Raw genomic sequence first — 25,801 nt, 5'->3', positions numbered from 1 at the left:
ACCGATCGAGCAAATCTCTTCCTAACTCAGGAGATTGGGGATGATGCCACATTATCATCTTGAGATCAGCCATGGTGGGAGTATTTACAGCACAGAAATTGGGAAATGATAACAATCGGACACCCATCCACACCCTGAAAGCATGTAAAACACCAGCACACCACTGGTCCTGCCTCTGTGTGAACGTCGCACGGGCACCTGCTAGGCATTTGCAATCACTCTGCACAAAAATCCTGGGAGATAGTGGTCAGCATCCCCATTTCATACCCAGGGTTCACGATTTCCATGACTTGACTCTAGGCCCCAGCTCGCCACACTGGGCTGTGCACCTCAATAAACAGGACCATGAGAACTGACAGGGCTGGCAGAGTTGTTAAAGATCATTGATCATCTAATCACTCCACTCAGCAGGGAAACTGAGCTCAGAGAGGCTCACTGTGGCAGGGGCTTCCTCTGCTCATCCTGCCTAAGGTGGAAGCCGCCATCTCCCCACAAGCCTCCCAGCGCCCCCCCACCCCCACCCCATCACATTGGTGCCCACCGCAAAGCCAAGGTCACTGTCAGCTGATGTTCTACAAGCATGGCCGAGATTTTGGAAACTTTGCGTGCAGATCTTGACATTCAGTACAAGTTACATTTTGTTTTGCTTGATTTGACCCAGTGCTCAAGACTCTCAAAAACACTTAAAATCTTGCTTGGGTCATCTGTTGTATGTCTCTCTCATAGACTGGTGTCACCTACTGCCTTGATCACTGCACCTTCGCTGCAGGAATTGGGGTTAAACTTTAAAAAAGGATAAGCAAGACAGAGCTTTGTGGCCCAACACCGGAGATTCCCATCTTGCCGGACAGGGGTCTGGCATCCACACACTTTGGAAAGCAGGTTCGTCTCTGGCCCTCCCATTCCCACCCCGCGCTGCGCACCTTGCCCTTGACGGTCTCCCGTTTAGAAAGAGGGATCGATCTTTCCCCCTCCTCTGCTCTAAGGGATACCCCGCCAGGATTCCTTTTCCTGGACAGCAGGGTCCCCCCCAGCCATTCATTAGACGTGGATCTCCGGTTCCGGGAGAGCGGCTCTGCGTTAGGACCCGGCCCTGCCCTCAGAGTCCCGGGACTGGGCAGAGAGACCCCCCCCACCCCCCCTGCGCAGGAGAGCGGACACGAAACGGCTTCTCCGCCGACTCCAGGAGCCTCCCTCCTTCTGCGCCCCCCACCCCCCGTACCTCGGGGGAGAGAATCTTGCGCGTCCCTCCACCCGGCCGGGAGATGCGGAGACTCCCTGGTCTCCGCCTCGGGCCCCCATCCCCGCCTCTCCAGGCCCGGGGGCCTTCCCGATCCGCCGGCGCGCCCCCGGCGGGCGCCGCGTCAGGTGAGCTCTCACCTGGGGCGGCTGGGACGCGGGGATGGGGGCGGGGCGGGGGCGGGCCCTGGGCGGCGGCCCCACCCGCGATGGGGCGGGGCGAGGCCGGCGGGGCCAATGGGGCGGGGGGCTCACGGCCCGGGGCGGGGGGGTGCCGCCAGAGCCGCTCCCTCCCCCACCCCCGCTCCGCCCCGCCCGGCTTTAAAGCCCCACGGGCGGCTGGTGGCGGCGCTGCGAGCGCTGAGCGGCGCGAGGAGATGCGACAGGGCGCCGCGCCGCCGGCACCATGCGCCCCCCGCCCGCGCTGGCCCTGGCCGCGCTCTGCCTGCTGGCGCTGCCCGCCGCTGCCGCCGCCGCCTACTTCGGGTCAGTGCCCGCCGCGCCCCCGGCCCGCGTCCCCGGCCCGCCTGCCTCCCCTCCTCGGGCTAGAGCAGGGCCAACATTTCCCTTCCGCTGGCCCCGGCCGCGGCGGGACCTCGAACTCAGACCTTAGCCCCCGGCGGACCCCAGTCCCGGCTCGCTGTCGGAGTTCGCGCCCCGAGCTCGGTCTCTGCCTTCCCCAGCTCCGGCCCCGATCTGCTGTCCCACTGGGTCCTCTTCGCCGCCGCCCTTCCCACCCCGCCCTGTCCGAGACCTCATCCCGCCCACTCCGCCCGGCCTAGGACCCCGGCCCGAGCTCCCGGACTCTGCACACGTTTCGGACCCTGGCCCCATCCGCACGGCGCGCCCGGTCCCTGCCGGTCCACGCGTCCCTCCCGCGCTCGGATGCCCTCTCTGGATCCTCACTCCGTGCCCTGTCTGCTCGTAACCTGGGCTCCGTCCAGCCGCAGTCCTCGCCCCGGGCTCTCTCTCCACCCTCTGCCTTCCCCCTGCGGAACCGAGACCCTGCGGGCTGGGTGGCTGGGCGGGGATCGCGCGGATAGCGGGGGAATGCGGACCTGCGGACGGTGGGGAGTGTCAGCGGGAGATGCCGGAGGGAAACTTCCGCTAGGGAAGCCCAGCCAAATCTCAGACCTGGCGTCGGGGGAATTCTGGGGAGAATGACCAAGAGTGAGAAGGGAGGAAGGGTACATGATTGGAAAAGGAGGATCAGAGTTGGGGAGATCCCAGGGGAGGGAGCGGGAGGGAGTGGGGAGTGAACGCAGCGCAAGTCACAGGGCAATGTCCCTCTTTCTCTGACCTAGGGACTTGGGTGGGAGGTGGGGTCGTGGGTGCAAAGGCACTCACGTGACGTCCACCCAATGCTTGCTCCAAATACGTACAGACTGTTACTTTAATCTTGTCATTTTTTGTGATCTTCACTCCAAATCAGGGTGAGGTTTACAGCCTGCCTAAAGCAAAGGCAAGAAAACACACCAAGCCAGTGACCTGCCAGAGACTGTTCTTAAGGACCTGCCAGGGAGGGGAGTAAGGATCTGAGAACTCCCCGCACAGGCAGAGCTAAGGGCTGTGGGCTAATTTCCGGGTCATGACCCTGGTTAAAAACGTGCTTTGGCTATGAGCAGGGGCCTCTCCTGAAATATAAGGGGGTGGGGTGGGGTAGGCAGGTCAGCCCAGACCCTAGCTCTGAACTCAGCTTGCTGGTGACCTGGGAAGACCAGTCTCTGGGCCTCAGTGACCCTTTTGTACAAAGAAGAGGCTGAACTTGATAGAACTGAGCCTCTATTTCTACCCAGAGAGCAGTGCACAAACATGTTTGTTTGACAGTGATTTCAGGCTTGAAGACACTGCTGTCGCCCCAGCAGGCAGGGTATAATGGCGAGGGCACAGACTTTGGGTTCAATCCCCAACCCAGCTACTTGCTAGCCCTTGCTCTTGGCCAAGTCACTTAAGCCCTCTGTGTCTCAGTTGCTCATCTGTAAAATGAGGATAATAGTGCCTATTTCATATGAGCACTATATGAGTTAGTACATGGAAAGCGCTTAGGATAGTATCTAGCACATAGTAAATGCTCAACTAATGCCAGTAATTGTTACTAGTGAGGAGATTAGGCATAGTAGCTTGGTATCCCAGCCCTGACAGGGGTTTCTGAGCTGGAATGGAGAGCAAGAGGACAAATGCACCTGCATCCTCTTGGACATCAGCTCATTTCCACAATTCTTTTGGGGGGTTTTGGAGTTGGGGATGGGGCGAGGGCCAGGTAGGTGAGGAGAGAGGGGCTCCAGGGGGCCTGGACCACCCTGGTTGATATGGTTGGAAGGGAAAGGAATTTGTGGCAGTGCACAGGGGTAGAATTTGAGACTTGTGAGCAGTGGGGCAACATTGGAAATCGGGGGGGGGGGGGGGGTGGATTTGGGGGGGGGGGGGGGGGGGGGGGAGCTTGGGAGGGGGGGGGGGGGGGGATGGTTGATTAGGCCTGGGTTAGGGCTGAGAGGGATCATATGAGTATTAGAGCCACCTCTTCTTTTTATTTTTTAAGATTTTATTTACTTATTTGACAGAGAGAGACACAGCAAGAGAGGGAACACAAGCAGGGGGAGTGGAGAGGGAGAAGCAGGCTTCCCGCCGAGCAGGGAGCCCGATTCGGGGCTCGATCCCAGGACCCCCGGGATCATGACCTGAGCCGAAGGCAGATGCTTAACCATCTGAGCCACTCAGGCGTCCCTAGAGTCACCTCTTTCAGGTCATGAACCCAACTAAGCAAGGCTGACAAAATAGACTCCAGCCACCACTCCCCCCAGTCTGGGGAGCTGGACAAATACTTGGAGAATAAGCTAAAACTGGGGCCTTGGGCTGTTATGTGTTTAGTCTCAGAGAATGGACAGGATTCAGCCTGAGTTCTCACTGAGGAAGCCCTATCATGACTCAGTCAGGCCAGATTCTCCAGCTTCCCATCAGAATTTGCTCTCTGGTAGGAATCTGGTATCAGTCATCCACACTATAGTGAGAATGGAAGACAATGTGTTTCTCCTTTCTCCAGGTCATTTGCACTTAAAGTCTCATTTCCGATTATAAGATGAAATGTTTGGGCATTTGGTAAAAGCAAATTCAAACATCAGGAGAGCAGGTGAAGCCAATCTTCTTGGGGTCTTTGAAATCACAGAATCATAGACTTAAGAGTTGGACGTGTCCCCGAACATTCTCTGGTCCAACCCCCTGTTTCAAGCAGGTCATGTACGATTATTCCCATTTTTCAAATGAAGCAACCATCATCCCCAAACCACAGTAAGCTGGCAACTGTTTCTGGGGCTTTTGTACGAACCCAGAGCTGAATTCTGGTGATGCTGATAATGACCTAATTTAGTATTGCAGTGATTTACAAATCACTTTTCTCATACAGCCTCTCTCCCTCATCTGATCCTCAGAGCCATTCTTGAGGTCTATAGGATGGTGTAAATAGTTCCCCAAGGGAGCCCGGGGGTCAGAAAAGTTCAGTGATTCACCCTATGTCACACAGCAAATCAATGGGAGAGGCAGGACAGAAACCAGGTTCTGCCCACAGTCTGGGCTCTTTGCCCTCCAGGGAACAGTCTGCAGAGCGAATACTGTGTGATCATCCAGGGGAACAACAGCTACAAGGAGCTGGAGGGTAAGGGGGTAGAGGGTGGCCCCCTCCCCTGCTTGGTCACTTGGTCAGGTTATTTGCCTCCAAGGTCTATAGCACCTGGAGGTCCTAAGTTTCCCTAATTCAAATGGGCTGATCCTGGCCTGGAAGTCTAGGATTGCTCAAGAGTTCATGTTCTGGCTTGGATGGCTTGGGAATTCTGCAAATATTAACTGGTGCGGTGTTTTATAAATGAACATGCACTGTATTATGTGACAAGTGGAGCCCATGACAGCCCTCATCACCCAATCCAGTCTTTAAGTCATCCCAATAGCTTCATAACTTGAAGTCATTCCTGTGGATACAACTTTGTAAATACTGATTGACTTAGGTGGTGCTTTTATAATGTGTGACCTCTGCTAGTTAGGTTCCTTTCCTCTCCACAGAGGGTACAGACAAGTTTATGAAAGCACAGGCTTTGGAGTCAGCTAGACCTGAGTTTGAATCCTGGCCTTTTGTCTTGCTCGCTGTGTGGCTTTGGGCAAATGTCTTAACCTCGCTGAGCTTTAGGTGATGATAATACCTATCTTAGAGGCTGATGCGAGGCTTCACTGAGATGGTGGATGAAAGGGGCCTGATTGGGTGCCTGTCCAGGCTCACTTTTGGTGGTTCCTGGGCCTCTAACCGTCTTCTTGGCTTATGGAGGTGTCATCATTGTAAAGAAAGCAAACCGCCACCTTAATTGTTTTCCCTAATCAACATTACATGCAGTAAAATGCATGCGTTCTAAGTGCACAGTTGGGGTTTTAACAAATGCATACCCTTGTATAAACACCACCACAACTAATGCATGGGGGAACATTTCCATCAGCCCAAAGGATCCCTATGCTCCTTTGCAACCAGTCCTCCCCCACCAGCCCCAGATCATCACTTCTCTGCTTTCTGTCCTTATAGATTAGTTTGGCCCTTTGTAGAAGTTCACATAAATGGAATCATCTGGTATATAGCCTTTTGTGTCTGAATGGTTTTGCTCAAAATAATGTTTTTGAGATTCATCCACGTTGTTACATATATCAGTAGCACATTCCTTTTTACTGCTGAATGGTATTCTACTGTATGGACATACCACTCTGTGTTTCTCTATTTACCAGTTGATAGACATTTGGATTGTTTCCAGTTTGGGGCTGTTCCAAATAAAGCTGCTATAAGCATTTGTGTACACGTACATATATGGGTATATGTTTTTATTTCTCTTGGATAAATACCTAGGACCTGACTATTGGATCATATGGTATGCCTATGTTTAACTTCATACGAAATGGCCAAATAGTATTCCAAAGTGATTGTACCATTTTACGCAGTGATGTATGAGAGTTCTAATTACTCTGTACTCTTGTCAGCTACTGGCGGTCATAATTTCAGCCCTTTTAGTGGATATGTATTGATATCTCATTGTGGTCTTGATTTGCATTTTCACACTGATGAATGGTGTGTTGAACCTTTTAAAAAAATATTTATTTATTTATTTGAGAGAGAGAGAAAGAGAGAGCATGATCGGGGGGCGGGGCAAAGGGAGAGAGAATCTTAAGCAGACTGGGTGCTGAGTGCGGAGCCTGATGAGGGGCTCCATCCATCTCACATGACCCTGAGATCAGGACCTGAGCCAAAACCAGGAGTTGGACACTTAACTGACTTTACCACCAAGGCACCCCACGTGTTGAACATTTTTGCATGTGCATGTTAGTCATCTGAATGTCTTTTTTCATTGGGCTATTCTTCTTCTTATTGAGTTGTAAGTGTTTTTTGTATATTTTGAATCCAGGTCCTTTGTAAGAAAGTATTGGCAAATTTCGTCCCTATCTTTGGCTTGCCTTTTAATTTTCTTATTGGAATCCTATGAAGAACAGAAGTTTTTAATTTTGATGAAGTACAATTTACAACTTCCTGTATGGTTTGTGCTTTTTTTGTGTCCTACCCAAGAAATCTGTCTACTCAGAGGTTGTAAAGATTTCCTCTTATGTTTTCTTCCAGAAACTTTATAGTTTTAGCTTTTATACTTAGGTCTATTTGTTCATTTTGAGTTAATTTATGTGAATTGTGTAAGGTCAAGGTCAAAGTTTATTGTTTTCCATGTGGACATCCACTTGTTCCAGCCCCATTTGCTGAAAAGATGGTCCTTACTCTGTTGTCATTTTTGTTGCAAATTAATTGATTCAACATATGAGATTCTATTTCTGGACAGTTTATTCTGTTCCATTCGCCTATATGTTTATCCTTATGCCAATACCATATAGGACTGATTATAGTAGCTGTATGGTAAGTCTTGAAACCAAGTACAGTAAGTTCCCTCTCTCCCTCTCTCTCTCTCTTTTTTTCAAAATTGTTTTGGGGCACCTGGGTGGCTCAGTCGGTTAAGTGTGTGACTCTTGATTTCAGCTCAGGTCATGATCTCAGGGTCCTGGGATAGAGCCCTGCACTGGGCTCCATGCTCAGCAAGGAGTCTGCTTGAGGACTCTTTCCCCCTCTCTCTCTGCCTCTGCCCCTCCCCTCTCCCTCTCTCTCTTTCTCTCTAAAATAAATAAATAAATCTTTTTAAAAAGTTGTTTTGGCTATTCTAGGTCCCTTATATTTCCACATAAATTTTATTTTATTTTATTTTTGTAAATATTTTATTTATTATTTGACAGAGAGAGATATAGCGAGAGAGGGAACACAAGCAGGGGGAGTGGGAGAGGGAGAAGCAGACTTCCCACTGAGCAGGGAGCCTGATCCGGGCTCTATCTCAGGACCCTGGGATCATGACCTGAGCCGAAGGCAGACGCTTAACGACTGAGCCAGCCAGGCGCCCCTCCACATAAACTTTAGAATCAACTTATCAATATCTATAGGAAAGCCTGCCAGGATTTTGTTTGGGATTGCATTGAATCTATAAGTCAATTTATAGAAGATCGACATTCCAATAATATTGAATCTACCGATTTATAAACAGGCATACCTCTTTATTTAGGGCTTTTAAAAATTTCCTTCAGCAATGTTTTGTAATTTTCAGCATGCAGGTCGTGCACATATTTAAAAACTTATTCCTAAGTGTTTTTTGTATTTGGATGGTATTGTTTTCACTTAAATACATTTTTAGAAATTGATTGGGTCCTGAGAAAAACAGCATTGGAGGGAAGAAAGGGTAAAAGAAATTTTACTGCTTTGGGGTGGTAGATTGAAAGCCAAACATCACTGATAAGAATCATTGTGTTTGGGGAAGGAATTTAGGCCGGCTTGTCCCTGGCTGAGCTATAACCACCCCCACCCCCCCCCCCCCCCCCCCCCCCCCCCACCCCCCGAGGAGGAGTCGGGCTCTGTAGTTGGGCTCAGGGTCAAACCAGCCCCCTCATGGATAGTGATGGATTTTCTAAGGCTGAGGAGGGCAGGCAAGGCACGGGGACTCCTGGGCTGGAATCCCCTAAGCAACAGAGGTCCAGGTGCCTTGAGAATTATTGCTCAGGTAGAAGTTGGGCTCAGGAGGAGGTGGGCCAGGTGCTGTGAGGGTGACCCCACCCTGGCATCAGTGTAAGCAGGGAGAGAGGCAGCCCGAGGCCCTGCTACAGTGTAAGGAGCACTGGACTTGGAGTCACATAGAGTTCAGATCTTCCATCCAACCCATTTATTAACTGTGACTTAGGGCAAGTCAGTTAACTGTTCTTTTTTTTTTTTTTTTCTAAGATTTTATTTATTTATTTGAGAGAGAGAGAGCATGAGCAGGGGGAGCAGGAGAGGGAGAGGGAGAAGCAAACTCCCCACTGAGCAGGGAGCCCATAATGGGACTTGATCCCAGGACCGTGGGATCATGACCTGAGCCGAAGACAGCTTCTTGACTGACTGAGCCACCCAGGCGCCCCAAGTCAGTTAACTCGTCCAGCCTCAGTTTTCTCATCTATTAAATGGGCTAGTCCTTAACCTATAGAGTTGTTGTAGTTAAATAAGTGTATATAAGGATATTTTATTTATTTATTTGACAGAGAGAGATATAGTGAGAGAGGGAACACAAACAGAGGGAGTGGGAGAGGGAGAAGCAGGCTTCCTGCTGAGCAGGGAGCCTGATGCAGGGCTCGGTCCCAGGACCCTGGGATCATGGCCTGAGCCGAAGGCAGACGCTTAACGACTGAGCCCCCCAGGCGCCGCTTAAATAAGTGTATATAAACTGCTGAAATGCTATCCACATGTAAAGAGTTCAAGAAATCTAGTGATCTGGTCTTAGAGACTCCCAAGTTAGGAGCATCTCTGGTGTCCTATGTTCCTTCCCCTCTTCATCTTTGCCCCCATCAATGTATAATTCAAATCCTTTCCGTGCTCAGCATTTTATGTGCATGATCTCATTTATTCATTGTGACATCCCAGGAGGTAGGTGCTGGTAGAAGTCTCTTCATATAGGTGAGTGGGAAAAAGGCTCAGAGAGGCCAAGTGCCTTGCCAAAAGTCACACAGCTAGTGGCTGGCAGCACTGAAATTTGAATTCTGGCCCGTCAGCATCCAGAGCCAACCTCGTCATCCCCACCTCCTGCTGCCTCTGCCTCTCCCCCTGGGCCGCTCTGACCCTTGAACCCTCCCCTCTGTCACCCACACCCTTACCTGGCATATGACCTAGGCATCTCTTGCGCCTGCTTGTCTTAAACTCTTGCTTTGTTACCCACTTTTTTCATGTGCTTATGTCTTTGATTCATGCATAGCGCCCTTTAGGCAAGGGTCTTAGGGCCCTGTTGTTGGCTGAGTCCCCCGCAGTCGCTAGCACTGCCTCATGGTCCACAGTGCAAGTCTAGATGGGCAGCCTCTCTCCCTCTCGCTGGCCCTTCCTCTCCCCCAGAATCTTCCTCTGCCCCATCGTATTTGCTCTTCCATCACCTACTTACACTTGGCTCTCTTGAGCACACACTGCTTTGTCATGACCTGGCCTCTGTCAGGATAGGAAGTAGAAGCGAAGCAGAAAGCAGAGACTTGCCCCTGTCAGACTCCAGAATTCAGTTACAACTGGCCTTCCATGGGAATCCTGATGGCAGCTGGGATGAATTGGGGGGTAGAACAGCTGCTCCAGCCCGGACCCCCTCACTGGAGAGATGAAGACCGAAGCGGGGCAGTGGAGAGTCTCAAAGAGCAAGAATAGGCTTCAACCACCATGTTCTGAGTCCTGGAAATTCTTTTTTTTTTTTTTTTTTAAGTAAGCTCTACACCCAACATGGGGCTTGAACTCACTACCTAGAGATCAAGAGTCACATGCTCTACCCACTGAGCCAGCCAGGCACCACCTCCCCGCCAGAGTCCTGGAAATTCTAGAGACTGGTTTTAGGGCAAGAGCAGAGAAGGTCTGCTTTCTTGATAGTTCCATTCCCTTTAAGGCCAGGTCATGTCAGAATTCAAGAATTCTTGAATTTTAGAAAGGTAATATAATGCATATGCCATATCTAGGGCAGCACCCCATTATTATTTTTGCAGACAAATATCTACATGTTGGGATAAAGGCAGACCACAAATATTCTCATTTGGGTTCAGGTCAGGACACTTGCTGCCATATGAATTCACCGTGACTGCATAAAAATCTTTAATTGTCCGAGCTTTGTCGAGTTGGAATTGTGGGCGAAGTGAACCTGCGGTAAACTTTCAGCATGTGCCACCGCTAGAGGCTGTGCAAGCTGAGGTTTAAAGAAAGACTTTTGGCCAAGTTCTTGTCGGGTCCTCGCTGGCTATCAGAGGGAGGCTTCAGCTGCCTGGCACGGCTTGACCCCAGGAACTGAGGTCCGGAGGGAACAGACCTGACTTTCTCAGTCCCCACAGGGGCTGAGCCGGCGGCCGGCGGAGTCGGGGTCTGACTGACCGTGGCCAGGTGCCCCGAGATCTGGCACTGGGGAGAACACGCGCCAGTGATCAGAGTCGGAGGGCGTGGCCACAGGCAGCCTCCTCCAGAGCCACGCCCTCCAAAGCCACGCCCCCCGAGCCTGCAGAGCGGAGCTTGGGAAGGTTGGGGGTGGACCCTGCAGCCTGGGAGTGAGACAGCAGGGAGGCCAGGGGTGTGGGAGGGGAGGCTGAGGGACAGCCTGGAGCTATACTCTCCCGCCTGGGGTTGGACATCTGAGGGATTTATGCAGCCAGCAAGTGTCTGAGGATCCGAGCTAGGGATGGGGGACCTCAGGGTATGAGAAACCAGGACCTCTGCCAGGGGCTTACAGGCTACTTGGAGAGTCTGTCTGTGCAGCTCTGAGGAGGAAGAAAAAAGTGTCAACCACGCAGAACTAAGGATGTTATATCTGAAAAGTGAGAGAACGCAAAGAAAGAGGATGGTTAGGAGAGATGGGGCTGGCAAGTAAGGAGGGCTTCCTGGAGGAGGTAGACAAGCATCAGAGCATGCTAGCGCTGGATGGGGCCTCAGGATCACCTTTCCCATTCCTTGCATTTTGAGTCAAGTATTGAAAAAGGCTGTGGCCATAAAAGAGTCCAGGAGATCCATGAGGACTTTTGGACTGGGAGAGGCATCGCAGGCAGGGGTTACAGCTTGAAGGAAGGCATGAAGTGGACTGGGGTAGCCATGGCAGGAGGACCAGGAAAAGACTGCCCGAGGGGATGGACCCTCTGCTACAGCCCCGGCTGGCTCTGAGTCCAGGACTGTCCAAGGTGGGAAGTTGTCCTGGTCCGGCTCTGAGGGGGTGGGGGGGCGAACCCCGCTCTATGCCCAAGGCAGCCCCTTACAACTTCATCCCTTAGGGCAGTCCTGACCACCCAGGTGTCCCCTAGGCACATTCAGGACGTGGCTCCTTCACCAGATTGGGAGGCTCCTGCTGTCCTTGGAGCTGAGAGGAGAGGTGTGGAGGTGTGGACCATCCCTGGGCCCTGGAGGAGGACAAATGGAACGGGCAGCATGGGACATCTCTGCCTAGAGCAGCCGCAAACAGCGGAACTACCCGAATCACACAGGGATCACACATAGGGCGTTCCCTGGGGGCCTGGCTCTTCTAGGGCCCCCAGCTCAGCCTGAGCCTGCCTGCCTATCTGTGGGGAAGAGGGGGACCACCCAGAGCCTGCCCAGCTGGGGAGTTGGTGAACTTACTATGGTTTAATAACTTGGTCGAAGTCACCCAGCCTGGGAGCCAGGGTTTCAAGGTTGGGGCCGAACTGGGTGGGCGTGTTGCCTGCCATAAGAAGAGACATCCTCAGAGACTACTTGCCTTTTCCTGCAGTCCCCACCCTGTGTCCTCTAAACTACTCCTCCCGTGGGTCAGGTCTGGGCCTGTGAACCCAAGAAGCTGGGAAAGCTTGTCTTAAGGTTTCCAGCCCCACTTTTCTCTACCCCCCACCCATCCTTGCTCTAGGCTTCCCCTTCCTCTTCGGTTTCTTCATGATCCTAGACCCTCTCCTGTGATCTTCCTTCTATCTAGCCAAGTAGGTTCTCAGGCACTAGGATTGCATCAGACTCTCACACTTTAGTATGAATAAGCAGGCCACTTCTCTAAGCTTTATTTTTGATGTTTAGCCAAAAAGAAACTGAGTTTTAGACCAGGAAAAAAGTAGTCTTTTAAACAAAGCATACTTCTCTCCCTTTAGCTGCCCAGGGGTCCAGAGGAATCCTAACCAGATTGCCTTCCTTTCAGTCCTACCCATCTTGTGTTCCTTTCATCCTAGACATTTGCTGTGGTGGTGCTGATTTTGCTTCCCTGAAGTGTTGCATTGAAACTGAAAGCAGAAACTGCCAGGCTTGACAGAAACAATCAGGAATCCCATCCTAGTCCTGGGTCACCTTGGACAATAAATATTACATGAACTCCCAGGGCACCAGACAGGTCAAAGCAGAGACCTGCACTCTTGGCAAACCCCTTGCCCTCCTGCCTGCCCCCAGAAGCCTCTGCAATACCTCCCAGGAGCCATCAGGGCAAAGACCTCTGGACTGGGTGATCTTGAAGGGCTTCTCCAGCCTTAAAATATAATGATTCAATTGGTGTGCATTTGGACCCAGCCAGGGAGCTGGGGGGACATGTTCCTAATCTCAGGCCTGCAGAGGCGAGGGAGCCCCCTGCACATGGGGACCTTTGGTGGCCACTGTGCCACCTGATCCATGTGCCAGGGATGAAGGCTTCCCCTCCAGTGCTTCTGCCTGAGCCTGAGTGGAGAGGGAGAGAGACAGGAAGGAGGAGGGCAAGCATTTCCTCCGCAGATGTTGCACTGGCCAAGCTCAAAATACCCAAGATTGTTGAGATGCAAAGCATGCTTGCTGGGCAGGCGGCTTGCTGCTCACTTAGCTGTGAGCACACGTCTGCCCGATGCCATCCTCAGCGGGCAGCCCGGTGTGCGTGGGGCTGCAGACAGGAAGTGGAGCTGTTCTTGGAGAGACAAAACCCACAGCTGGGCCCGGCTCTTTTCTCTCTGAGCCAGGGCTGTGCTGGGGTAGGGGACGAGGCTCTGGGGATGAGCTCTGGTGGGGGGGCGGGGGGGGGAGGTGGTGACCAGATTTGGTCCTCAAGCTGGGTTCATGGAGTCCTGAACTTAAGAGCTGGGGAGGAAAGGAGGGGTGGAGCCAAGAGGGGCTGAGGGGGGACGCCGACAAGGATGTAGTGAGTGATCTTTTGTGTCTTTCAGTCTTCTGTGGGGAGACCTGGCATGAAGCTGACCCTCAATAAAGTCGTTGATATTTATATTTAAGTGAATGGGTGAGTGAAGGGGGCTGGAGCTTTTAGGAGTAGAGGTGGAGGGGGGGCGCCTGGGTGGCTCAGCCGGTTAAGTGTCTGCCTTTAGCTCAGGTCATGATCTCAGGGTCCTGGGATCAAGCCCTGTGTTGGGTTCTCTGCTTTGGGGAGCCTGCTTCTCCCTCTCCTCTCCCTCTGCCCCTCCCCCTGCTCATTCTCTCTTTCTATCTCTCTCTCAAATAAATAAATAAGTAATCTAAAAAAAAAAAAAAGTAGAGGTAGGATATGGCAACTGGCAACTTGGCCAGGCTGCTCATTAAGGACGTGGTCTTGGAGGAGGCATGAGGTTGACACGGAATCCAGGAGAGGAGAAAGGAGTCTGAAGGATGGAGGGAATGGCATGCATCCACTTGGGGCCCCTCAGCGTGACAGAAAGAGGGGAGAGAAGCTTGGGGTGGGTGTTGAGGGTATCCCCCCCCCCCCCCCCGCAGAAGGACTGTTGGAGCCAAAGGCCCTCTCTTCCCCTGCCAGGCATCACCCTCAGCAACTCTCCCTGCTGGGAAGAGATGGGTGGTGGAGAGCACCGGGTGGGGGTGGGGCGTGTGTGGGTGGGTGTGGGTGGGTGTGTAGGGGGATTTAGTGAGGGCTGTGAGGTGGGCTGAGATGTTTGAGATGAAAGCACAAAGGGAACACTTACCATGCAAATGGCCCTGCAGCGGAAGCCTGTTATCGGGAGCATCTAATGGGGTTTTGCAGGGCCAAGGCCAATGCTCCGGGCAGGGCAAGGCTTTCCTGGTTCCCAGGCAGCTGCCCACAGTTGGCAAGGTCCCTGGTGCCAGGCACAGCTCCTGGCCCCTCCAGCTAAGGGTCTAGACAGGCTGGCATTGCCTGGTGCCCTGGAAACCGCCAGCCTTGTCCTACACCACCCACCCACTCCCTCACCCACATCCTGGGGGCGACCTCCTCTGGAACCGCCAGACCCTCTCAAGCGGAAACAAGGGTGGGTGTGTGTGTCAGGGGGGAGAACAGCGCCTGGGGCACCCCCAAGTGATGGGAAATGCACTGTACCTGCCTGGTCTTCCCCGACTAGCCAGGAAGCCTCCCTAGGACCTTCCTCCTGCCTCCTCCCCACCCCCCAGGCCCCTTACTACAGGTAGGATGGGCCTGGCCAAGGTCAGGTTCTCACCCAGATGGAGCTAAGAGTTCTGATCCCTGAGCACCTCCTGGTTGTTCCACCGGGAGCTGGGCTGGTTCAAAGCTTTCTTCTGCTTCTTAGGGCCTTGGGAGAATCTGGAGCACTACTGAATCCTACCAAGTTCCTTCTAGACTGGAGCTCCTCAGGGGCAGGAGCACGTCCCCGTGGCCAGCATGGAGCCTGGCACATAGTGAGTGCTCAAGAATGACACTTCTCTGGAGCTTACTCTGTGTCAGGCACTGTTCTAAGACCTGTGCAAATGTTAACTCATTTAATCCTCCCCAAAGCCCCGTGAGGTGGGTACTGTGGTGATCTGCATTTTATAGGTGAGGCACAGGGAGGTGAAGAGCTTTGCCCAAGGTGACACAACTGGTAAGAGGTGGAGGCAGGGTTTGAACATAGGCAGCCTGGTCCCTTCATGCTCTCCCACTAGCCAGTGTGTCTTTGTTAGATGCAATGAGCTCAGCGGGAGAGTGGACCTTCCCAAGGTCGCCAGTGAGCGAGGGCAGACCTGGGACCAGACTACCCAGGCCAGAACAGCTTGGGGGGCCTGAGGTCCTTGGGTTCCCTACTCCAGCAGGTGGTGAGTGATTATTCCAAGGTGAGCTCCATTTCCTCTCTGGGGCTTGGCGGTGACTGGGGTCCTGTTGAAGGTAAACAAAAGCAGCCTCCTGGGACACTTTCTCCAAATCCTGAGAGAATCTTCTTTTCCTTCCTTCAGGGTCATCCCAGGTGGAGCTGCTTTAGCCAAAACTGTGGATGGGGTGAGCATTGGGGAGTGAAAGGAGGCCAGGGCAGGAAGGGCCAGCAGCGGGCAGAGGAGATCTGGGGGTAGGGGTGTATGTGAGGTGAAGTCCTGAGGGGAACCCTTGACTTTTCCCACCCTGGGAGGAGACAAGGTGGCCCAGGGAACAGCTGGCGATGCTCCGGAGTCAAAGCCAGAGACATCTTGTTGTATAGGGGTGGGGGTTTCTGGTCTTATTATTAAACTAAGGGCTGAGGGTACAGAGAGCAGAGGGTCTCAGGCTGGAGGCAAAGAAGGGAGGAGAATGGAGCTGGTCACATGGGATTGTTGCTTTCTTCGCAGGAGAAGAGGGACTGGAAGTCAGCCTGGGGCGGGGGGTGGCGACTGGAAGCAGAAATGGGGGAGACCAGCTGCACCAAAGCCTGTTGGGGGGTGGCCTGGTCCCACAGGGCTCGGGAGCACTTGAGCCGGGCAGAAGTCTGGAGGAGCTCTCGTCCCACAGCCCAGAAGAGCAGCTAACAACTTCACAAGTTGTTCATCCTCTGCTCTTGAGCTCAGAACACTGGCTACTTATTTGGTTGGTACCATCTGACCAGACCACAGGGCAGCGTCTTTATGAAAACTCCAAATTTTGTCTGGATTCACACGACTGACGAAGCTCACTTGATCTTCCCAGGTGTACATCTTACCCCCATGGGGCCCAACTAACATGTGGGCGATTAAGATTCTGCAGAGAGGCAGGGGTGGGTGGGGTTCTCAGCCCTGGGGTGCCAGGGAATGTGGTTTCTTCAAGGGGAGGGGATCATGCCCACAGACCCCGAAATGGACGGGAGCCTGCAATGCCTAGAATTCTTCTGAGGTCCGGGAAGAAGGCTTCCCTAGCAGATGCCACGGGATGGGCATGCGGACGATAGCTCACTAACAGCATCTGAGGAAATACGGTGTTTTCTAAAGTTGATGTCATGGCACTGTTTCTTCAAAGGAAATGTGATCCCAACCACAACATAGGAAATAAGGAAAAGGGAAACTGGGTCCTGGAAGATCTCCCAGCTGTCTTCGTAGGTCCTGAGGGGGCTCCTAAGGCAGTGCCAGGCTAGTCTTCTCGGACAGACCGGGGCCCAGTGTGGCCTGAGGCCTCTATGCGGTTGGCTGCCTTTCCTGACCATTAATCGCTACTAAGTGTCATTACTGCTAATAAAATTAACCGACTTTATACTGGACTTTTTCTGGGGCCATCAATCACAGGGTCTATTACACGAAATCAAAAAAAAAAAAAAAATAGGGGCCTATGGATGGGAGAGAGGGTCTTTGCTGGCCCTGGCTCACAGCTGCAGGCTAGGGCCTGCTGGTCCTTCACAGCTGTCAGAAGCTCATGATCAGTGACAGTACCCTTGGTTAGATGACCAACTCCAAGCCTTAACGCCGTACTATAGATAGGAGTGTCGAAGGTAAGAACACGGCTGCCCACAGGAAGACTCTGGGGCTGGGGCTGAAAAGCTCCCCAAATTCTCCCTCCCATTCTCACCTCTGCTTCTCTCTATGCATTCGGTTCATTGTTTTGCTCTCTCTTTGGACCAGCTTCTCCTTTTTATCTCCTGAGTTACAGGCCCAATCACCCAAAGAAAGACGGAGAGAGAAAGCAACTGTAAGCACAACTTAATTCAAATTCCAAATTCCCAGAGAAAGGACTGATTGGCCCAGCCTGAGTCACGTGATCCTCATTGGTCCAATCGCTAGGTCGGAGCGGCAGGGTCATGTGGTATAAAATGGTCAGCCACATGGTGGTAACCATGTAGATGGGAAGAACCAGTGGGTAGCCAACTCAACAGGTGTCTGCAATTTAAAGGTCTTAGTAATAAGGACTCAAAAACTGATAGATGATTGAAATTATGTAACAGAAAGTATAATGTTATATACTTTGGTATATATGGTATATATATATATATATATATATATATATATATATATATATGGTATATGTATAAAGGTATATATATAAAGCTGTAATGGTATAATAATAATAGCTATTGTTCTTGGAATGGCATCTGAGACAGGCCTTGAAGGATGTGCAGCCCCACTGGTCAAAATTGCCCTCCCTCCCTGTGTGTTCTCTCATCTGTCCATCAGCTGCTACGAGGGAGGTCCCAATTTCTGAACGGTAGGAACAGCGTGAGCAGAGTTTTCCCTCACACCAGCACCTGCTGTGGGGAGGAGACCATCTGAGGGACTAACTGGTGCCTGCTCTCTTTGTCCCCTTCATACTGGAAGCCAGTCAGGGTGGGGCCTCCTCAGCTAGAGCTGACATCTGGACCTGCCAAGGGTCAAGCTCTAAGGGTTTCCTGCCAGGCTGCAGGGAGGGGTTTGGGTGTAGACCTGGTGGACCGGAAATTTACCCATTTGCCCCCAGATTAATGATTAACAGGTCCCTGCCCTCACCCTGTCTAGCAGGGGAGCCTAGGGCCAGGCTGGGCCAGGAGGAGCCTGATAGCATCTGTCTCTGCTCAGAGGTTTCAGAGATATGCTCCACACTGGGTTGGCTGCATCTGATGGATTTAGAATCTACGGGCACTTTCTGGGGGCACCTGGGGCCTAGCCAGAACCCACACTCTCCCTGGGGCAGTGTGGCATCCAGCCAGATGGCCAGGCTGGGTCAGGTGGCTCCAAACAGGAGAGCCATGTCCTCGGCTCCGTGGGGTGTGGGCCTCTCCTGGAATGGCGTATATTCTACCCATGCTGAGCGCCACCAGGGGACAGGATAGGAAAGAGGAGAATCATCTCAGAGAGCTTCTGGGGAGAGGGAAGGTGAGCTCTAATGGTATTCCCTGTCTTGCTGCTCATCGGCTTTATGGCTCAGGCCAGTCACTGCCTCTCCATAAAACTTTGTTTCCTTATCTGGACAAAGGGAAGATCTGCCCAGGTTAAAGAATAAAGCCTCTTGCGAGAGGAAAGAATTTTGAGATACTCCAGCCTGCAGAAAGGTGAACCAGTGTGTCCCAGGCACTGTGGTTGGTACTTTCCATATAATCCTCCCAGCAGCCCCAGGAGGTGGAAAGGATCCCCCTTTGCACTTCCCAGAGGAGAAAACCAAGGCTTCAAGGCGACACGGCTAGGAAGTGGCAGCCTGACTTCAGAATCCACGGACTTTGGATGTAGTAGAACAGGAAGTTTGGAGGGGATGGTGTGATGGAAATTCATCCACCCATCTGTCAGTTCATCTGTCCATCCATCCATTTGTCCATCCACCCTTCCTTCCTTCCTTCCTTCCTTCCTTCCTTCCTTCCTTCCTTCCTTCCTTCCTTCCTCCATCCCTCCCTCCCTCCATCCAGGTACTCCCTAAGCATCTCTTTGTAACAGGTACTGAGTGGCCAGAAGGTTGAAGATCTAGCTGGGAATTGCAGAAACAGGCTAGGTGGGCACGGGATTACTTGGGCAGCCGTATAACCTGAGGGAGAGAGGGATATCAGGGAAATTGTGGAGCGTTTGCCCAGCACCTCCATCCGTCTGCCTGCCCCCCCTCTGAGGAACGTGGCTCTCCCCTCCAGACAGCAGCCAGTACTACGCACAGTCCTTCCCAAACATCCCCGATCGTAGACGTTGCCCAAAGTATGTGGTAAATACAGATCTCCAGGCTGCACTCCAGACCCAATGTGGACCCTGGGCATCTATATTTTTAATAAGCACCCAGATGATTTTTATGATTGGGCAAGTTTGGGAAATAGAATGGGTAAGAACAGCAGAGACATTGGCCTCTGGAAAACTTGGGCACGAGAGCTTGTTCCAAGCACTTGGGTTTCCTACTCTGAAAAATGGGCCCATAACCACATGGGGCTGGCCCGCCTCCCAGCAGGGAATAAATGAAGCCCCCAAGAGGGCCCCCTCCCCCCTTGCTTGTCCCCTGTCCTACCTACCCCCTTCCCCCATCAAGACCCCCAAGGGTCACTGTCTCCCTCTGTCACTCCCTCTAGCCTGACCGGGCGGGAGGTCCTGACGCCCTTCCCAGGGCTGGGCACGGCCGTGGCCCCTGCACAGGGTGGGGCCCACCTGAAGCAGTGTGACCTGCTGAAGCTGTCCCGGCGGCAGAAGCAGCTCTGCCGGAGGGAGCCTGGCCTGGCCGAGACCCTGCAGGATGCTGCCCACCTCAGCCTGCTCGAGTGCCAATTCCAGTTTCGACACGAGCGCTGGAACTGCAGCCTGGAGGGGAGGACCGGCCTGCTCAAGAGAGGTAGGGAGGAGGGCTGGGGGGGGGGAGGAGGACTGGGGAGGAGGCCTGGGGGAGAGGAGGGCTGGGGAGGATGCCAGCCATTCTGCCCCCCCCCCCCCCCCCCCCCGGGGCCCCCGTCCCCCCCCCCCCCCCCCCCCCCCCCCCCCGGCCCCTGGGCCCAGGCCATGCTGCCCTTGCGAACCTAGCACAGTCCCCCGCTAGAAGAGTCCCAGGAGTTAATGAGGCCCAGCCTTTCCCTTGGTTTGTGGGGGAGTGGAGGAGCAAGGGAGACCCGGGAGAGGAGGAGGCACAGCCCATTCCTGAATCGAGGAGGAGCCCACAGATGAGATGGGTGGTCCCCCAGTCCCCTCCCTCAGCCTCCTGCACACACGTGCACAAAACAAGGGGCAAGAACATATAAGGATGGAAGGCAGGTAATAGTTGGCCAAATAACCTGAGACGGGCCAAATTCATGTGTTCCCTCATTCACCCGTGACTTTGTTCATCGCACCCGTTGGTCCGTCATTCCCTCCTTCCCTTCCATTCACACCCTACCTTCTTCTCTCCTCCCTTCCTCCCTGCATCCCTCCACACCTCATTCACCAAGCGTCTGGTGAGGCTCGCAGTGAGCCGGCCTCTATGCCGGAAGCTGGAGGCACGGAGCAGAGAGTGACATCTAAGCAGGATCTTGAAGCCCAGGACGCCCACAGAGCATATTTCAGGGGATCAGGGGCCTCAGAAATGGGTTGGTCCAGTTTGCCCACACATTCACTTGGAGTCAAGGTCAGTGGTTTGGCCTCAGCATGTGCCCAAGTCACTTCTCGGCATCTTAGTGTCCTCATCTAAAGGCAGGAACCCCTGTCTGCTGCCCTAGGAATCTGGGCATATACTCCATAGTAAATCTGAAAGTTCCATCCACCCGGCAGCCTGCCGCCTGAGGCTAAGGGGCGGGTGATAGGAGGCTGTCCCGAGCCATGTCCTCAGCTCCACACGACACTCGTCCGGCTCATCACGGCGCCCCCATCATCCTCTTCTGCCCTCAGAGGGCAAAGGGCAGCCTCTGAGCCCACTCTCCTCCTCCCTCCCGGATCCCTCGGGTGCCTGGCCCAGGTTTCAAGGAGACGGCCTTCCTGTACGCAGTGTCCTCAGCCGCCCTCACCCACACTCTGGCCCGGGCCTGCAGCGCCGGCCGCATGGAGCGCTGCACCTGTGACGACTCTCCGGGCCTGGAGAGCCGGCAGGCCTGGCAGTGGGGCGTGTGCGGCGACAACCTCAAGTACAGCACGAAGTTCCTGAGCAACTTCCTGGGGCCCAAGAGAGGAAGCAAAGACCTGAGGGCCCGGGCGGATGCTCACAACACCCACGTGGGCATCAAGGTGAGCACGTTCCCCAGAGGCGCAGAGCCCTGCCCCAGCCAGGGTGCTGGTGCGGGCAGCCGGTCTGTAGGAGGCCCCTCGGCACACACGCAGCTGTCCCCGGGGAGCCCCATTCCTTCCACCGACATGCCCTTACCAGGTGCCAGGAAGTAGGGAAGGGTCCTGGGCACCATCGCGGGCTAGGCAGCAGGTGGGAGCCAGGCTAGGGACTGAGCCCTGATGAGGCCGAAACATATTTGGAGAAGGGTCTCCATTCCTGGGACTGGCCTTCCTGGATGTCCCAGAAGCAAGTTTGAAAGCTTTGATCTGGTGCAACACCCCCACTTCCTCCATTTTACAGACGGAAAGACGGAGGAGGAGGCCCAGAGAAGGGAAGGGGCTTAGCAGAGGCACATGGTAGTGGGAGGCCGGAGGGTAAAAAGTTTCTCGGTCTATTGGGATCAGAGGCTGGTAGAGGCAAGGGTTCCGCCTCTTTTGGAAACTGACTTCCGTGTCCTCACTGCTGCTGACTCGGTGTAAACCAGGGCTGCTGTGCTCAGTTGTGCAAGCTTTCTCCTCCACAAGGACTCTGGGCCAAGGGAAGGAGCAGGGGCTGAGATCTGGCCCACACTGCTCTCCCCGGGGCAGGCACCTTGGCCCAGCGGAAGGGTGGCCTTGAACTAGTCCGCACAAAGGCGGCACGTGGGTTAGCTTGGGTCCTGTTTGCCTCCTTCTGCTGCCTCTCGCCCATCCTGCTGCCACGTCCCTGCCAGGGTCTACGCTCTGGGGGCGGGCTGGCGCCGTGGGCTCGGGGGCCCCGGCCACACCTGCGTTCTGTCTCTCCCTGCAGGCAGTGAAGAGTGGCCTCAGGACCACGTGTAAGTGCCACGGCGTGTCGGGCTCCTGCGCCGTGCGCACCTGCTGGAAGCAGCTCTCCCCCTTCCGAGAGACGGGCCAGGCGCTCAAGCTGCGCTATGACTCAGCCGTCAAGGTGTCCAGCGCCACCAACGAGGCCTTGGGCCGCCTGGAGCTGTGGGCCCCTGCCCGGCCCGGCAGCCCCACCAAGGGCCTGGCCCCGCGGCCTGGGGACCTGGTCTACATGGAAGACTCGCCCAGTTTCTGCCGGCCCAGCAAGTACTCGCCCGGCACGGGGGGCAGGGCGTGCTCCCGGGAGGCCAGCTGCAGCAGCCTGTGCTGCGGGCGGGGCTACGACACCCAGAGCCGCCTGGTGGCCTTCTCCTGCCACTGCCAGGTGCAGTGGTGCTGCTACGTGGAGTGCCAGCAGTGCGTGCAGGAGGAGCTCCTGTACACCTGCAAACACTAGGTCGGCGGCCCGGGGTGCCCGGGGGCGCTGCCAGGACCCCCGGCGCCCGGCCCCCCCGAGCGCCCCCCCCCCCCCCCCCGCAGGGACGCACCGCAGGCAGGCACTCTCCGACGCCCGCGCCCCTGCACGCGCACTCCTCCCTCCGGGGCCTCAGCCCTTCCCTCCCTGCACATTCCACAGAGAGAGAGGCTCGCGGGGACCTGCACGGAGGGTCCCCAGCCTTGTTGGAGCAGGAGGTGGGGGGCCGGGTGAGGGAGACCAAGAGGAGGCCAGCACTGAGGGGCTTAGGGGGGGACATCCCGCTAGCTCCATTCCTCGGGTGAGTGGCCGAGAGCCAGCAAGATGTTGGGAGGTGAGCTCCCGGGCCAGCAGGGCACGGGAAGACAGTGTCAGCCGGTTGCCAAGGCTGGAGCCTGGCAGGGATGGGTCAGTGCAGCCCGGGGGCCCGGCTCAGGTCACAGTGAGCCCTGGGGGCCATGCAGCTCCACGCCCGGTGGCTTTGCTGTGCTAGAGGTCGGGGAGAGGCCGGGAGGTAGGGGCTGTTTGTTTGCAGAAAGGAAAGCTTGCTGGGCTCGAGTGGACCCAAGTCAGATACATGCCCTGGAGCCCTGTGTCCTTGATTTGGCTTTTAAAATAGGCACTGAGGCCTCACTCTTGCCTTGAGAGCTGAGTTATGCACGCCCAGCCAGCCCCGCTCGGTAAGAGCCCCAGCGGATGCGAGGCTGGTGGGGTCTCGCTGTCCCCGGGGGGCGCGCAGATGGAGCACCGGGGCTGTGCAGAGCGACAGCGACCCCTCCCCTCTTTCCCGGCTGGGGAACCTTTAGTCCCAGCCCAGGCGAGGGTGACAGCCTTTGGTTGGAGGCAGGGATGCAGGGAGCTCGGCTTCTCAGCTTCCCCTTAGGCCCTGTTTGGTCAACTGCCCGTGGCTGCGGTCACCCGTGCCGTGAGACCCCAACGCAGCTGACGTTCGCGACCCAGAAGAGTTCTGGCTCTGGTTACAATTCCACTCTTCTAGCTACTCATTTAATTAAGGTTTTGCCCTGACGTTACAGGCTTTGCTAAGCCTGCTCCTTGGGGACCCCCTTCACTCACGGAGGGCCCCCACTTTGGCTCATACCTGAGGAATAGAAGTGACTCTGCTAATTTCCTCTGATCCTGTGGACATTTAAGGGGCTGCCTGCCAAGGCCCCTGTGTGCGAGGAGGAGAGAGTGGCTGGTACATACACACGGGAGTGCGTGCGTGTGCACACACACACACACACACGCATGCACACCCCTTGGACCTGCCAGGCTGGAGGGTTCCCATTAGCAGCACACACTCTGGTTCAGAACCAGGACCTTGCAGGGGTCGCTCTGCTAGAAGCTGAATGCCAGCCAGGAGGAAGTGAGTGACCTCCTTCGGGAAGCCCTTGGCCGCTTTGCCGGCCCTGCCGCGCCCTCTGTCAGCTTCCTTTCTCCCTGAACCCAGAGTTGCTGACCCTCTGCTGAACGGAAACTTCAGAATCAGCTGTATGCTCAGAAACCACCAGTTCGAGCCCAGGAAGGAGCCCCAGGCTCCCTGGGACATCCAAGGGTGAGGAGCTTCCCTGGCTTTGGTGAGTCAGGGCAGCTTGTGAGATGCTGGAAGGATCTCTGGCTGCAGAAGTTCTGAGGAGAAGCCAAACTTACCTGAGACCCCCCCTCGCTGGACTGACCTTGCTGGCCCAGGCAGCCGGCCCACCTCTTGTCAGAGAGAGCAAAAAGGAGAGTGGGCTGGTTTTCTAGTTTCTTCCACTCCCCCCACTGTATGGAGACTGTTTCTTGGCCAGCCCAATCCATCTTGTTCCTCTGAGACCCCAACTCTGCCTCCACCTTGCCCTAGCCCTCGTTATAAGGCACCAGAGGCCTCCCTGGCAGGAAGAAGGAGTCTGATCCACCAACATATCATCTGCACCCCAACTCCCCTGCTGGCTGGGGTTGGAGGAGGATAAAGGCAGACTCTGAGGGCCCCTCGGCCTGGGGGGTCCTCCCCATCTAGCTCCCCCTTCTCCTCCCTTTCTCCACCCTTTCTCTTCCGGGTGTCCCCAAAGGTCCACCTCAGCCCTGCTGGGGCCCCTCATTCTACAGCTTTAAGGGAAACGCTCACAGGGTATTTTTTTGTCTACCTCACATACATAGTTTTTAGGGCAAAAGAGAATAATTTATATAGCTAAGATATATGAGAAAATATTTATGTATAATATTTATATAGTTTCTATATTTCATGGGCAGCACCTGCGGGGGTTGTGTGCGCCGTCAGAAGCCGTCCTGTCCGGGGAGACACCGCTTGGCCGGAGCGGGGCCGCCCCTGCGCTCTTCCCCAGGGGGCTGGGCTGTCTCGTAGGTCCTGCAAGCAGCCTGTCTTGGCGCTGGTGAGAACGCATCCCCTCCATGCATGAGCCCTAGTGGGCTTGATCCGGATCTTCCTTGTGAAGGTTTTGTAAATTCTCTGTTCTTCTGGGTCCCAGGCCCCTCTTCTGCTCTGGCAAAACTGTCTTGCTCATAATAATGATGACGAGAAAGATGGCCACACTTTGCGTTTGTAAAGCACTTTCAGTCTTCAGAAACACTCTTGTCCCTTTAATCCCGCTTGATTTGCCCCGTTATCCCTGAATTGTGTGTGTGGTGGGGGCTCATACTGTGCGGGATTTACAGATGCGGCCCAGAGATGGAGGGCTGTGCCCCAAGTCACACTGAGGAGGTCCGCTCAAGGAGTGTTCTCTGAAACTCTGCATGGGCCAGGCACTGTGCGAGCTGACTTGCCCTGAGCCTAGGAGCCCCCAAGCCTGGAGACACGTTGAGCCCAAGAGCCCAGGGAAGTGGTTCCTTCTCCTGCTGTGTGTGACCCCGGCCTTTCGGATCTGGACAGCACGTCAGCATCTCTCCAAGCGGAGTCCTGTGTCTCAGGGGCTGGGACTGCCTGAGAGGCCTGGAGAGAAAGGGCCCCAGGGGCTGCTCGAGAGGAGTGGGCGACACCACAGGGCCCCTCCCGGCCCACAGATGGGTTTCGTTTGCTCTCATTTGTGGTTTTCTCTTAAAAACGAATTGTTTTCCATTGGATTTCTGGCTTGCCTTGTGCAATCAATCGGGCTGGCCAACGGGGCCTACATTCTCACCCGGCCACAGTCAGCTACAGAGAGGGAACCCTATTAGACAGGCCACATGGGGGGGTCCCCAGTTTGCCAAGTACCCCCCACTTCAGTCCACCTCGCTCATGGGTGTTCCTGCCTGGCTCTCATGGGCGCATCGTGTCCCTCCCCCTATCCAGATAAGCCCAGTGTCCCTGTGTCCTTCACGGCCGGGCCGACAGACCCACAGCCAGACCCATGCCAGCCCAAAGATGATTTCTTGCTTTCCAGAGTTTCCTCTCTCAACAACCAATGAACTTCAAATGCTTTTTGTCTCAGCACGTTGTGGAATTCTAATGGGAGCTATCATATACTGAGCACCTGTTACGTCCATCC

At 54.7% G+C, this 25,801-nt stretch overlaps 1 protein-coding gene across 1 annotated transcript; it reads left to right on the top strand.

The window, feature by feature from the left end:
* Nucleotides 1-1,645: 1,645 nt before the first annotated feature.
* On the top strand, nt 1,646-22,319 carry WNT9B (Wnt family member 9B). The gene is made up of 6 exons (XM_032429630.1): nt 1,646-1,760; nt 4,823-4,888; nt 18,982-19,042; nt 19,405-19,661; nt 20,751-21,016; nt 21,846-22,319. The coding sequence occupies exons 1-6, from the start codon at nt 1,646-1,648 to the stop codon at nt 22,317-22,319; spliced, it is 1,239 nt and encodes a 412-aa protein (XP_032285521.1).
* Nucleotides 22,320-25,801: the final 3,482 nt, after the last annotated feature.

This window comes from Phoca vitulina, unplaced genomic scaffold (assembly GCF_004348235.1).
Source record: "Phoca vitulina isolate PV1807 unplaced genomic scaffold, GSC_HSeal_1.0 scaffold41, whole genome shotgun sequence".
NCBI lineage: Eukaryota > Metazoa > Chordata > Mammalia > Carnivora > Phocidae > Phoca > Phoca vitulina.
The sequence above is the reverse complement of the archived record's forward strand: the minus strand, read 5'-3'. Positions and strand labels throughout refer to the sequence as shown.

Bases quoted from the DNA above. Each gene is read 5' to 3' on its own strand.
- WNT9B (XM_032429630.1), top strand. From the start codon at position 1,646: ATGCGCCCCCCGCCCGCGCTGGCCCTGGCCGCGCTCTGCCTGCTGGCG. The intron at 19,662-20,750 runs GTAGGGAGGAGG...TGCCTGGCCCAG, and splicing joins GACCGGCCTGCTCAAGAGAG to GTTTCAAGGAGACGGCCTTC. The intron at 21,017-21,845 runs GTGAGCACGTTC...CTCTCCCTGCAG, and splicing joins ACACCCACGTGGGCATCAAG to GCAGTGAAGAGTGGCCTCAG.